This window comes from Mesoplodon mirus (assembly GCF_964341445.2).
Source record: "Mesoplodon mirus genome assembly, chromosome: 6".
Taxonomy (NCBI): Eukaryota; Metazoa; Chordata; class Mammalia; order Artiodactyla; family Ziphiidae; genus Mesoplodon; species Mesoplodon mirus.
The window spans coordinates 33,106,337-33,119,538 of record NC_138982.1 but is presented as its reverse complement, the minus strand read 5'-3'; the positions used below and the strand labels follow the sequence as shown (position 1 = coordinate 33,119,538).

The 13,202-nt window shown below is 47.3% G+C and overlaps 1 protein-coding gene across 2 annotated transcripts in view; it reads right to left on the bottom strand.

The window, feature by feature from the left end:
* The window catches only part of LOC309806837 (kalirin-like), a gene marked incomplete at its 3' end in the record, with an annotated part of 110,921 nt that overhangs the window by 23,269 nt on the left and 74,450 nt on the right, over positions 1–13,202 (bottom strand). Inside the window, exons 15-17 of one of the 2 annotated variants that reach the window (XM_082625801.1) lie at positions 12,858–13,111; positions 9,162–9,285; positions 8,001–8,060 (exon numbers count right to left, since the gene is read on the bottom strand). In XM_082625801.1, the coding sequence (XP_082481927.1) occupies positions 8,001–8,060; positions 9,162–9,285; positions 12,858–13,111 (438 nt within the window). Of the gene's footprint in view, positions 1–8,000; positions 8,061–9,161; positions 9,286–12,853; positions 13,112–13,202 lie in introns of those variants that run through there. The other variant, XM_082625800.1, reaches the window with a different exon arrangement.

The window sequence follows — 13,202 nt, the reverse complement described above, 5'->3', positions numbered from 1 at the left end:
TTCTGTACCTCCCAAGTATTTTTATTATCATTTAGCTCTAAGTATTTTTCGTCAACTATTTTTTTCTTTGACCCAATTGTAATAGCATTGTTTTAAAATTTACAAATGTATGAGGTTTAAAAAAATTATCTTCTTGCTGATTTCTAACTTAATTGCATTGTGGTTGGAGAATTTGGTCTATACAATACTGATTCCTTGATTTTTGATGGGATTTGCTTTATGAGTAGTACACGGTCAAATTTCATAAAAAGTTCCATGTGTTCCTGGGAAGAACGTATAAGCACTAATTGCCGCATAGAGCTATGAATGTCCATGTGTGGAGCACATTGTTTCACAGGGACTTCTAGTCCAAACCCCTCTCCTATTCCTCCTCGGTGTTTTGCTTAAAGAACATTTATTGTGTTCTCAAAAATAAAAAGGATAAAAATATGACTTTAATAGAATAATGAAAAAAAAATCTATCGCCTGTCCCACAAAACAGTAGAGGGGAAAGGAACGGAAAGGGGGTTTACTGCTGTGCTGCATTGGTCTCCTGGGGCTGTCAGCCACAGAGAAGTCTGTCAGGATGGGACTGGGGTTGCAGGGTGGGATGGTGAAGCGGCGGTGTTATCACTTCCCTTCTATAAGTCACGTCTGCAACTTGGAAGCCAAGATCTTGACTTTGAATATTCAAAGTCTTTATAGATGAATGTCCTGAGATCTCCTCCCTCAATGATTTGACCTTGATCATACCCCTATCCCCTAAGCTTCTTTTATTGAGTGAAACACCCTCCCAGAGTCTGTGGACCCACAACAGGTTACAGTGTGTTCCGAGGACATGGGAGAGTGGAAGGTTGATTTGTGGGAATTCCCACGCCCGATGCTCCTTCCCTGACATCTCCAGCCGCACTCAGCCGCTGTCATTTCTGCTTCCCCCACTGCTCCTCCTTTGCCTTTCACAGGCGCTCATTCCTCTCCCTGTCCCGCCCATCAGGGTCAGGTATGTACCACCTTTCATGAGATGGATGGCAACAGCCCTCCAACAGGCCTGCCTGTCCCCACTGTTCTCAGTCAGGTGCCAGTGACTTTCCTGAAGTTCAGAATGAATCACCCTGACTCTGCCTGACAACCTTCCACTGCTCCTTGCTGTCCACTGGACTAAGTCCAGGCTTCCTAGCAAGTCCCCTGAGGCCTCCAGAGTCTGGTTTCAACTCACCTGCCAGGCTTTATCTCCCACCACTCTTCCCACATACCTAAACCCCGGCTACCCAGACTGCTAGTCTCTTCTCAAAATGTGCCAGGCACTCTCATACCTCTGGACCTTTGCTCAAGCCCTTTTCTGACCCTTCACCTTTTTCCAAGACTGCTTCCATCCTATCAGTCCCTCCAACCCATACCCTGCCATCGTGGGAAGCCAATGACCACGCTCACAGGCATCCTGGGAGACAGGTTGTGAATACATAACCTTGGGGAAGTTACTAACGTCTCTGTGCTCTCTCACCTGTAAAACAAAAATAATAATAGTACCTACGTCAGGGTGCTGTTGGGAGGAAAGGACTCAGCACGGAGCCAGATATATAGGAAAGGCTGATAAACAGTAGCCACTGTTATTAGCCCAGGGCCTGAGTGGATGTCTAAATATTCACCGAACGAGTACATGAATGGCTCCATGCCTCCATGAGAGCAAGTTTCAAAGTCTGCTGTATAACACAGACGTTTAATCAGAGCTGCCTCCCTCATCTGACGGCAGTAAGCAGTGGTAGGGACCAGATCTTACATAATTCTTTGGCCCTCCATAGTACTCACTGCGATGCCTTGTGTCAACTGATTTTTGTTATATTGAGTTGATTAGGAAAACACGTTGAGTGAGACAGTAGGTGGACCTCGACAGCACGGGGTGTGGGCAACGGAGGTGGTGACCTCTGCCCCGCTGATAGCTGGCTCTGAGAGCGACTTCTGGGTCAGTGGCACCTTGTAATCTCACTGGTGTATGACCTAAATGAAATGGGCTAGGCCTGCAGACGAGGGTAAGGGTGTGCCGAGTGACTGTGCTGGTCTGAGAAACCAATTCAGACATTTCCGGCCCTTGAAATTGGACCTCTTTCTTGGCTTTTATGTCTGGACTCCTGAGTCATTGGGAGAGGGGTGTGGTGAGGCCAAATAATTAGCCCAACTGTCAAGGGATTAAAAAAGTTGTTGAGGAAGAAATTCTCCTCTAACAAGCAAATATGCGACAGAGGAGGGCCTGAACCTGACCCTCCTTAAGGAAGTACCTTGGGGAGCAGACTTCCCATCACCTGCCACGTTTGACATCTCAAAGCACCACAGTCAAGACCTGCCCTTTTTCCTGGTTGTATGACCATGACCTTTCTGAACCTGTTTCTTCTAGGAGGGTAAGAAAACCGAATCTTCACCAGGCCGTTGGAAGGAACAGAAAGCATGACAGACGTGACTAATGCTGTAGAAGATCTAGTAATTAACCTCCCGGGAGGGAGAAACGCCAGCTCCAGTCTGCTTAGTGCCCTTCTCCCAGGGGCAGAATATAAATCAATCTGCATGTGGAGTTAGAACAGAGCTAGGCAAAGCAGAGTCAGTCTCGGGGCCCAACCTATCAGGTCTATTACAAAGAAAATATTTTGTAAAAATAAAACGAGAGGCGTGTGATGCTTCACTTTTTCTCCCAAGAGTTCTTTTCATTAAAAAATTCTTTTATAAAATGCAGAAACAGGCACCGGTAGAAACACTGGTGATGCCAGGAGGTCAGTCACCCGACTAGGGGTGTAAAAGTTTCCTTCCGTCTGTCTGGCCAGGTTATTTTGAAGCTCCGAATCTGGGGCAAGGCGCCAAGGCAGCTGAGGTGGGAGCAGCAGCCTAGCTCTTTGAAGACGTGGAAGCTGGGCCTGGGGAACTGTGGATTTGGGGAGGGAAAGAAAAGTTCAGCTCTGGCCACTCAAGCCCTTCCCAGAGCCGGAAGTGGACACTCCAGCTGGGTCTCGGGAGGAAATGTACCCAGGTCATTCCCGCCACACCCCCTGCAGAGCAAGTTTCAGGGGCAAAGCACAGAATCTTCTACTTTCTCTCCTGTTGGGGTCTCACTGTTGTCAGAGTCAGACGTTCAGGAGAGCAAAGTCTTTGGATGTCACACCTTAGATCTGCACAAGGCTCAAAGGGCTCATGTCCCTTACATAAACACCCGTGCCCTCAGAGCTGTGCGACCTCCCACAGAGAACCCCGAGGCTCAGAAAGGCTGACCAGCCCGAGGTCTCATAGCCGACAGGGCCCAGACTGCAGTCCAGGTTTTCTGGGTCCCGTTCCAGTGTTCTTTCCATGTGATACTGCCTTTGTGTGATTTTTATCTAAGTCCTACTTCAGCCTTGGAGGGCTGGGATGGGCAGAAAAGATATTCCTCTTTGCTGAGCTCGAAAGTTAAATAACAAATTTGCAGAGGAAAATTGGCCCTGGAAGGCACGTCTTCTTGTCTGCCAGAATCTGTGTTTTAGATTAAAACCTACCTGGACTTGGAGGTGGGAGGGGCTCCAAGAGAGGAGCAGGATGGTGTCGGGTGGGGGAACAAGGGCCAGGGAAAACCAGAAACTGCCTTCAGGGCACCCGCTCACTTTTGAACAGGAAGTTACAACTTCCTCTGCCTCAGTTTCCTCTTCTCAAAGCCTTGGAAGGGGCTGGAGGGATGGAGAGTAAAGGGGAGTTATTGTTTACTGGCTACAGTTTCAGTTTGGGAGGATGAAACAGCTCTGGAATGAATAATGGTGACGGCTGCACACCACTGTGAAAGCATTTAATGCCACTTAAAAAAGGTAAAAATGGTGAATTTTATGTCGTGTCTATTTTACCACCATAAAGAGTAAATAAATGAAGGGGATAGGGTTAATTAAAGTTTTCCAAGTTTCCATCAACTCTGAGAGTCTATGAGTCTTACCCTAATTGGAAATTTCCTTCCAAATTAGCTTCACTTTTCCAAGTGCCTTCTCTCCCGCAGGATCCCAAGCCCGTTCTTACACAGCAAGCACCCTGACCTCCACCCGGAGCTAAATACCTGGGGGCCAGCACCATGACCGCACGCAGCCTGTGCCGTGGGGGAGGCTGGCCCTGCGTCAAATGGCTGGGGCAGAGATGCAGTCTTTTTGGAATCACGACAACCTCTTACTCTGATGGATTGACCATCTCTGCTAAAAGTGGTATTGGGCATTAACAAAACAATTAGGATGCATTTAATTAATTGGACTTGACATAAAAGCTGGGCTGAAGACCGAGGCCCAGGACTGGGAGGTTGGGTCAGGCTTTCCTACTCCAGTGTCCGCTGTGGGCAAGTGGCAGTGCTGGGGTTGGAGGGTAGATGCCAAAACCCAAGCATTGACAGTCTTCAGACCACGTTTCAGATGTGGCACGGATGTGGAAACCTTCCTAGCCTGGGTCCTGGGAGAAATCCAGTACAGCTCAGAAGAAACCCGTGCTTCTCAGAGATGGGTGTCAGCTAAGAGGGGCGATTCTGAGCCCTGAGCCTCCAGCCCTGGCTCCAGCCTGGGCAGGGCAGGATGAGAAGCTGACAGGTGGGCATGTGGCATCCAGCTCACCATCACGCCTGCCTATCTTGTCAATAAAAGGCAATCAGCAGTCTAAGCTCTACTGGAAAAAATGAATTAATATTCACTCGTTCCCCAGAAAGCCTAGCGTTTGATTTCCAGCCTGATTTGACTCCTCTTCCACGCAGAGACATTTCTCTCATATAGAATACCCCCCCTCCACTGCCACCACCAAAGTGTGATCAGTGCAGGGTAAAGAAGAAGGCTGAACTGTGCACAGGCCCGTGCCATTTTTAGAACGGTCCCCTCTGAGGTGTGCCCACGGATCAGCAGGAGGGAAGGGGGTTGTGGTCACGAGGGGATCTGCAGTAGCTGGTGATGTGGCTTGTGGTGCTGGGAGTGGGAGGTGGGTCTGTACTGGAGACCATTCACGAGCATGTCTCTACAGGGGAAGAAAAAGGATGTACACATTAGAGCAGAACTGCCTCCCTTTATATAACTGGGTATTCTCGGAAAGCTTTGCAAATCAGATTCCTAGGATTCAAGGTGCTTTCTTTTCCTCTTAATTAGCTTTCAAGGATGTGCCTATATATCTCCCTAAAACAGTATGTTGGGACATATGCCGGCCCTGAGGGGAGCAAGCAGCTGGTGTGTAAGCAAAGACCCCAGGAAACTTCTCCTTAAAGGAACCCTTCAACCCACCAATTGAGAATCAGAATGCTTTGGAAGTGATATTCATGCAGAGGCAGGAGATAAGAGCTGACACATAGCTAGGCTTGGAATCAACGTGCTGGCATCAGGTCAGGGGTGGGCAGTCAGCAGGGCAGGACTTAGCATTCGGAGATCTAACACTGAGCAGTGCACAGGGTATGTGGCAGGGGTGTCAGCTGGGGGACCAGGCCCAGGGGATCTTAGCACAGGCCACAGGAGTTGCAGTTCAGCTCAGCAGGGCACAGGGACATGCTCCCAATGAGACACCTATTGCAGTCATCAGGTTCAAAAGACAAGAGTGAGGTTGGGGGCCAAGCTAGGCCTGGTAATGATGCCCAAAGCTATCAGTTTAACAGCAAGAGTCCTTTATGAGGTGGCCAGCCCACCTATTTCTCAAACCGGGTCTTTAAGGTTTAGCTCTTTTCAGTAGGCACCCCCGGCCATTTTCTTCTGCAATGGACATTGCAATAAAGAGCTACCTACCTACCCCTTGAGAAAATTCTCAGTTCATATTGAATAGGCTGAGTTTCTATATCTTATTTGTTACCCGTGTCTGAAAATACGAGCAGCGCCAAGATGCCTGCTTCCCCTCAGCACCTGCTTATGTGCTCAGAGTTAATTTCAACATGGCAACACAGTTCAGAAGAGCTTGCCGATCCCTACAAGGATCCATACGAAATATACAAGGGCTGCAGGCACACCTACTACAGAAACCTTGGATTAACCAGAATATTTGCAGCTTCCAACCACATTCCCCCTCAAGAGTTCCAGTTCTGCCTCAACTTATTATATTTGAAAACTTTTCAGACATGCATCGACACGGTTTTCGGCTTTCTTCTGTCCAGCACTGACATCCTAACACCTTTCCTTATGCGCCAACAGCACCTCCCTGGGACCCATCGCACACAGCTCATGCAAAGGGCTGCAAGCCCTGGCTGAATAAGAACCCTAGCAACGTGTGCAACGCACAAAGCAGGGCTAAGACACGTGCGCATGCAAGCTTTTGCTTATCTAAACGTTGGCTGGGGCATCGGAGTACATCAGTTAACCTTCTCAGTGTATGTTGCTCATCTGGTCCCACATCTCCCTGTGCCCAATTCTTCCTTTAAAGAGCAGAGTGGGAAAGTCATTTTTCTCCCCCTCGTCCACCAGAGCTGAAAAACGTCCCAAATTGCCTTGTGGAACACAGATACCTGGCTTTCCCTCTCCCTCCATGTATTTGCAGATGACATTTTCACTACATGCCAGCGATACTGAGGTCTGGAGATACAGGTGCCATGAGGCATCTACAGGCTGACAGATGTGGGCTTCCCAGGAGCTGGTGCCTATCCTACGAAATGCAAGGAAAGCAGAGCCAGAAGTTTCCCCCACCTTCCCCATTCTCTAAGATATATTTAGGCTATGAATGCCATATCCACCTCCTCCCACAGGGGAGCCCTGCACCGGCCCACATCTGCCAGATTTCGCTCCATGGCAACACCCACAGCCATAGGGGACTATTTTATCCTGGCAGAACTCCCACTTTCAACCACTGGTCTCTGGCCTGATTCAACTCAACTGGTGCCTTCCACCGCTGACTTACCCCTCCTGGAGCCACATGGTCTTCCTTGGGTTTTGTGGTGGTTGTCATAATATGGTGGTGGCTTTCTTTGGGATTAGGTCAAATTAGAATAAGAATAATAAAGGTCCATCTAGTTAAGTGAAAAGCGTAGGGCTATAAAAAGGAAAAGGTTTTCAAAAAATAGTCTGTATTTTGTGCACAGAAGAAACCTCTAAACTTTTATCCATTATCGGGGATGTGGGTACAGATTTGGAGAAAAGCATTTTAGTTTACTCTGAAGTGCAAAATGGCAGGGAAAGCCAAGTTTGCTCCAATTCTCTAGGTGTTGTAAATTTATGATGCTTGTCACTCAGTGGCAAGCCATGTGAGAGTCCTATTTCTATTACCCCAAAGAGTTCCTGGCCTAGAACGACCTGGAAGTTGACTGAATGTTCTTGTTGGTGGAGGTACTGGTTTCACTTCCACATCTTTGTAACCCTGGAGTATGAGAAAGGCCCCCGGGCAAGGTTTCAGCCTTCCTGTCTCTAGAGAGGCCTCTGCTAGGCCTACAGGAGGGAGGTGATCCCCAGGGTTCTTTTCCTTCGTGGCAGGAACAGCCACTGCCCAGGAGCCCTGGGGGCTGGGGAAGTGGGGGTTCTGGAGCTGCTGCGGTCACTCCTCATTAGATATTGGCCAGCTATACACGGTGACTAGGGGCCAGGTCATCCCCCCAAACCATACCTACTCCATGATTTTACTGGAGCCTTCAGGGAGGAATATAAGTCCCAGAAGAAAAAGAACATACAGGGGAAAGAAAAAAAGAGGGGAAAGGGAGGAAGGAGAAACTAAAACAAATGAGTTCTTATCTTTAGCTGGGAACCAACTACTCTTTATAATGCTATTTTCCATGAAAAAAAATGTTTTCTAAGTTTCCAATTACGAAGTTGGATATTTGCTACACAAAGCCAAATCTGCCAAAGAAGAAAATACTAAGCAAGCATTCAAGAGAACCAGAAGGTTTAAAAAATGCACCTAGGAAAAGTTTTCTATCAGAATCAAACTGAATTAAGTTTTGTTTTGTTTTCTGTAAGTTGGATGGGACACCGAGAGATGCCCTAATATCACAGTGTATCCTTGACTGGCTGGTCACTTTTAGCAAGGTCACTGTTACAGAACACATCAAAAAAGACAATCATTGTAGGAAAGAGGACAACAATAGCTGCTTCTACCTCCATGCTAGTATTAGGGTCAAGATCATCACACTCTGACTCCTCGGAACTGTTCGTCTCCTTGATGGGCAGCATGAGGAAGGGGGAAGAAAGAGAACACAGTTAGAACACAGGCAGCTTTGGCTAGAGGGTGGGGAGAACTTGAAAGAAGCATGGACAATGGGAAATTGGGCAGAGAAAAACCAGGTGCCGCTCAGGTGGAGTGCAGATCACCTAGGGCGGCAGCATGCTCTTTTCAGGGAGAGGAGGCTGGGATCGTGTAAGCTGCTCATCTCACGGGAAATAGCAATGGAAGCAACCAAATGAAGCATGAGTGCTGTCGAATTTAAATTGTTGTCTTCTGTGAGGCTGGACTTCCCAGATGAGGGTGAGGGAGAGAGTACAATTTCTTTTCCCCAAGAAGGACATTAGAATGGGTTTTGATTGTTCTTATTTTGCTCAGGAAGACTCAGGTAGATAATCACACATTATAACAATATTAAACATCAGCGGTTCAATTTCCATTGTCCAGAGCCATGTCTTTTCTGAGAGCCCAATGTAAAGAAAACAGATCACATCGTTTCAAGATGGGGGACAAGGGTCTGTCAAAGCTTAGAATCAGTGAGTTCACAATAACAATTGGATTGTTACAAAGCAATAACTTGGGCTTCATCAATGTGCCTCCCTTCTCTGCCTATGCATAGGCCTGAAGGTGATGGCATCTGAATTCTGGGGAAAAGAAATGAAACTTTACCAAGGACACAGTAGCCCTTAAATTCCAAACCTCAGACTTCAAAGGGTTGGAGGTTTGGAAAGCATCTCTAATCTCTTTACCCTGCATGTATTTTCAAACCTAGAATACTGAATGGGTGGCTTTGAGTACTTTAATATGAGTCAAGCATCTTGCATTTCTAAGAGAATAAATAATACTGCAGATAATTTTGCTATAAAACATCTGCACAGTATAAGGAGGAAGGTATAAAAGAAAAAAAAAAGAGATACTTACTTATTTGGATCGAAGTTGCCAGGAGAAATAAAAAATAAAACGTAAATTGATCTCGCATGCAAAATCCTACTAAAGTATTTCCCCTCTGGTCCCCATCCACCCAATTTGCCTCGTGAGAATGCTGCAGGGTGGGAGTAGATAAGAGGTCGGACACAGCTCCGGAACACCTTACTCACTTTAACAGAGACTTTGTTGCCCAGAATATCCTTGGGTTTACGAGGCCCTGTGGCTTCATTTTTACCCGTGTTCTCCACTTCCGCCCGCTTTCTCATGCGTAGAGTATGCCATGAACATGACTTCCTGTTGTACCAAAAAATGCACCAATCAAAATGGCAGGTCAGGGCAGAGTGAAGCGGTGGGTGGGCTTGCCACCCTTGGGTGAGTCAGTGGGTGAGTCAGTAGGTGAGGCGCTCCAGTCAAGCCCCTGCTTCAGAGGCCCCAAACCTGCACACCAGCTCCTGTGGTGGCTGGCAGCAGATCTCACCTCCAACAGGAAATGAGTGAGGATGAACTTTGACCCCTCCCAATAGATGTACAAGGTTGGTCGTAGCATTTGAGGCAAGTCTGAGTACTAAGTGATTAAACTCTACCGAGGGAAGTTTTCATATACTGATGAGGCCTTATAGGACTCAGGAATTCCCTTCCTGAAGGGTATGATGGATGGGAGAAGACTGTGGGGAGGGGGCAATAAAATAGGAAAGATAAGGGAAGTACATTCTATAGTTTATAAGCTATTGGTACTTTCCCAGGATCAGATATAAAGACCCAAAAGGATGCTTTTGAGGTTTTCATCTCATTATTTGTATTTAGGCTGTGGCCACTCCCAAACACCGTAGTACAGATAGGAGGTTCTAGGGCATTTGACTTTATAAACTCGTGGGCACCACTCATTTATCTGGATGACTTAGGATGAAGGGTTTCTCGGTCTATGTTCTCCACATCACTCAGTGTTTGTGAATACAAGGCTCTGTCTGACAACTACTAAGAGGTCCTAGAGTTTTCCTGTTGGGAGAAGACCCAACGCGTGCTCTCAGGGAGGTGAGGGTGGCAATGTCCCTTCACACTATCTTAACTTCTTCCTTCTCACAAGAGGGTTGGGAGCTATTTCTTCACAGACCTGAAAGAGAGGCTCAGAGCAGAGCTCTTGAGTTCCACATATGTTAGGACTCAAAGACACCAAAAGCCAAGTCTCAAACAGCATCAGGGACCCTGGGCAGGCAGCGTCAGTTTCAGGTGTGGTCACAGAGTCTGGATGAAGTTCTGTCATGTCTGGAGTTAAGTGAGGCTGGTTTCCCTTCAGTGTCTCCTTATCAAATTTAGGCCTAGGCAGACAGGGCTCAATGAAAAGAGCATCATTAAGGGAGAGAGGGGAGAGAGAGAGAGGCCTATGAGATTTAGGAGGAAGGGAGATGCTCCAAAATGCGTAGCATCTCCTCCACAAAACTCCATAAATGTCACAGATTTTAGGATGACCTGGGGAAGGTGTTCTCAAGGTATTTATCACTAGCATGGAGGTTTAGCAATCAACTTTCTGAGTAGGAAAGAGCGATCATAGTCACGTCCTCCAATTTTTTTTGGAAAGCGGCTCCTTCAAAAGGCAAAAAAGGATCTCTTGGCCAGACCTTCTCTTGTGCCTCCTAAAGAGGCAGGCTCCCTGGGATTCCTTGCATACCAGCTCTCACTCCAACTGTTGTTTCTGAGTGAGAACGGTCACCGAAATGAACCTCAGATACTATCACTCTTAACTGCAGACTTTCATCCCTTATCTTTACCCCCAAAGCCATGTCCCTGGCTCATTCTGAGAACATCTTGAGTCAGGGAGGTCCCTGCTGAAAAGACTCCTAGGGCAGCCGGCACAGTGCGTGTGTGCGTGAGCATGGGGCTGCATTCCTATGTTTATCACAACCCGCTGGGTCATTCGGCATGATTAGTGAGAAACTAGAAATGCTACAAGTAACACTGAGAAGGAGACTCAGAGTAGTACAAGTGGCAGGACACGCTCAATTTCGTATTCTTCTTCCCAGAAGAACGCGTCATCATGGTTTGGGGAGCTTCCATCTCTCGGCCACAAGCCTGGGGACTGATGTGGAAACAGGGTTTCAGTGACACTTATCCCAACCAACTCTGACCCTTGTGGTCACAGCAGCCCTGGGGAGGGTACGGTGAGTGCCCTTCACTGATAACTGGTGACAACCAGAGTCCATTGCTCTGCGCCACTCCCACCAACCCTTGTGCAAGAGCCACTGACAAGGAACCGAATGACCAACTGGTATTTGAACCTGCTCTCTTTTGCCCAGCCTGACACCCTTCCTACCAGTCCTCCCATGGAAGGTATGAAAAAGTGACCAAAAGATGCAAGGGAGAAGTGCTGAGTGCCTGGATAATTAGATCACAACTCATTACGAGTTAGCTAGCTCTGTAAGCCACTGATTAATAAGAACCTCAATGCTTTGAGGGCCTTTATATCCAAGGCTTCATAAAAGGTGCTGAAACCAAGTGTCTTTAGGATAAAACGAATCAGGCCTGTTGCCATTTAGGGGCCACTGCTGACTTCCAGCTGGGCCTGCGGTTACCTAGAAAGGCCAGGGTGGGGTCGGCAGTCTCTGTCGCTGAGCTAGAGAAAGCTCCAAGGAGGCGCAGTTCTGTTGGTGCTGCTGCTCAGATATCTCATGGGAGCTCCTCCACCCCGGCCGCTGGCGACCACACAGCGTGGAGAGCAGTGGAGGCCGCAAGCCAGCCCACCGCCTTCTACACTAGCCACTGGTTTACATCAGCACCTCAAGGTCGCCCAGCTGGACAGCATCCGATCTGCATCATCCCTCACCTCAGAGGCTAGAGAGAACACACATGGGCTGCTTAGAAGGGAAGGCTAGGGTTGGACCTCTGGCCACAAAGGCACTTCTTGTGTAGGAAGGAACTGCCAATGCATCCAACCAACTCAAAGAAAAAAGAAGAATCGTTTGTACATTTAGAAGTCCCAGAATAGTGCACTGAGGAAAAAGGGTCAACTAGTCTTTAACCTCATTAAAACATGCTCACGGTGAAAATTTATTTTACATATTTAAAATAGTACATTTAAAATTATTAGTTACATTACAGGTACAATGATGAACATTGTGACTCTCCATTATATTGCACAGCCTGACTTCATCCATATGGGTTTTTTTAAATAGTGCAAAATACTTTATACAGGAATGTGTTTGGAAGGGTCTTCGCAACCAAAATAAGGAAAAGAAATATCTTACAAATGACCATGAACATATATTAAAGTGACAGGGGAGGGGGAAAGTCAAAAAAAAAAAAAGTTACAATCTGTACAGAGGAATTGCCATAGACAACCAAAAAGTTCCCTCTCTCCTGGGAGAAGCAGCAGGCCTCTGACCTATACAGGTCTGGCATTTGTGCTAAGGTAATTTTTTGGTGTCAATCAAAAAAAAAAAAATATATATATATATATCAGTAACTTAATACAATATAAATAGAAGTCCAGTCCAGTGAATCCTGTGGTGGGTCAAATGGAGAAACAGGAGGCATGCCTTTTGTCACCTAGGGTTTCAGTAGGGTTCTTTTCTTAACAAGGGGGGGAGAAAAGAAAAAAAAAACAAACAGAAAATTACAAATGAAAAGGAAAGAAACACCATCAGTGTTACCACCACCACCACCAAAAAAAAAAAAAAAAAAAAATCGGAACACTCCAGCCCAGCTGCCCCCTGCTGCGTGTGGTTCCAGCACTCAAACCTTGGTTCTGGTGGCACTGTCGAGAATAAGCAGCAGTAATTCCCTACCGTGTGTTTGCATTTTTGTGTTCTTTGTTTTGAATTTTTTTTTTAATCCACATACTCCTCTCCCGGGGAAGCCAACGAGGCACTTACTTGATGCTCCCGTCACTATTTTCTGCGGCTGCCGTGGCTTTGGTGAGGGGTGCCAGGATGTTGCCTGGGACCCAGCCCTCGGCGGCGGGGGAGTGGTCGCTGGCGGGCTGGTACACCAGGCACATGTTCTGCTGGTTGATGGCAAGGACCTGGACCACCTCACCTTGGCTCACACAGATTTCGTTCTCCTTCAGTGCATAGTAATCTTTGATCACGGCCATGGATGAGACCCCATTGCAGCCTCCCAGGTCGCTCTGCCAGGAGACAAGGGCAAGAGGGACACAGACACAGGAAGGCTGGTTCACATGGGCTTGCTCTGCATCCTAATGTGTGGTTGAAAGTCAG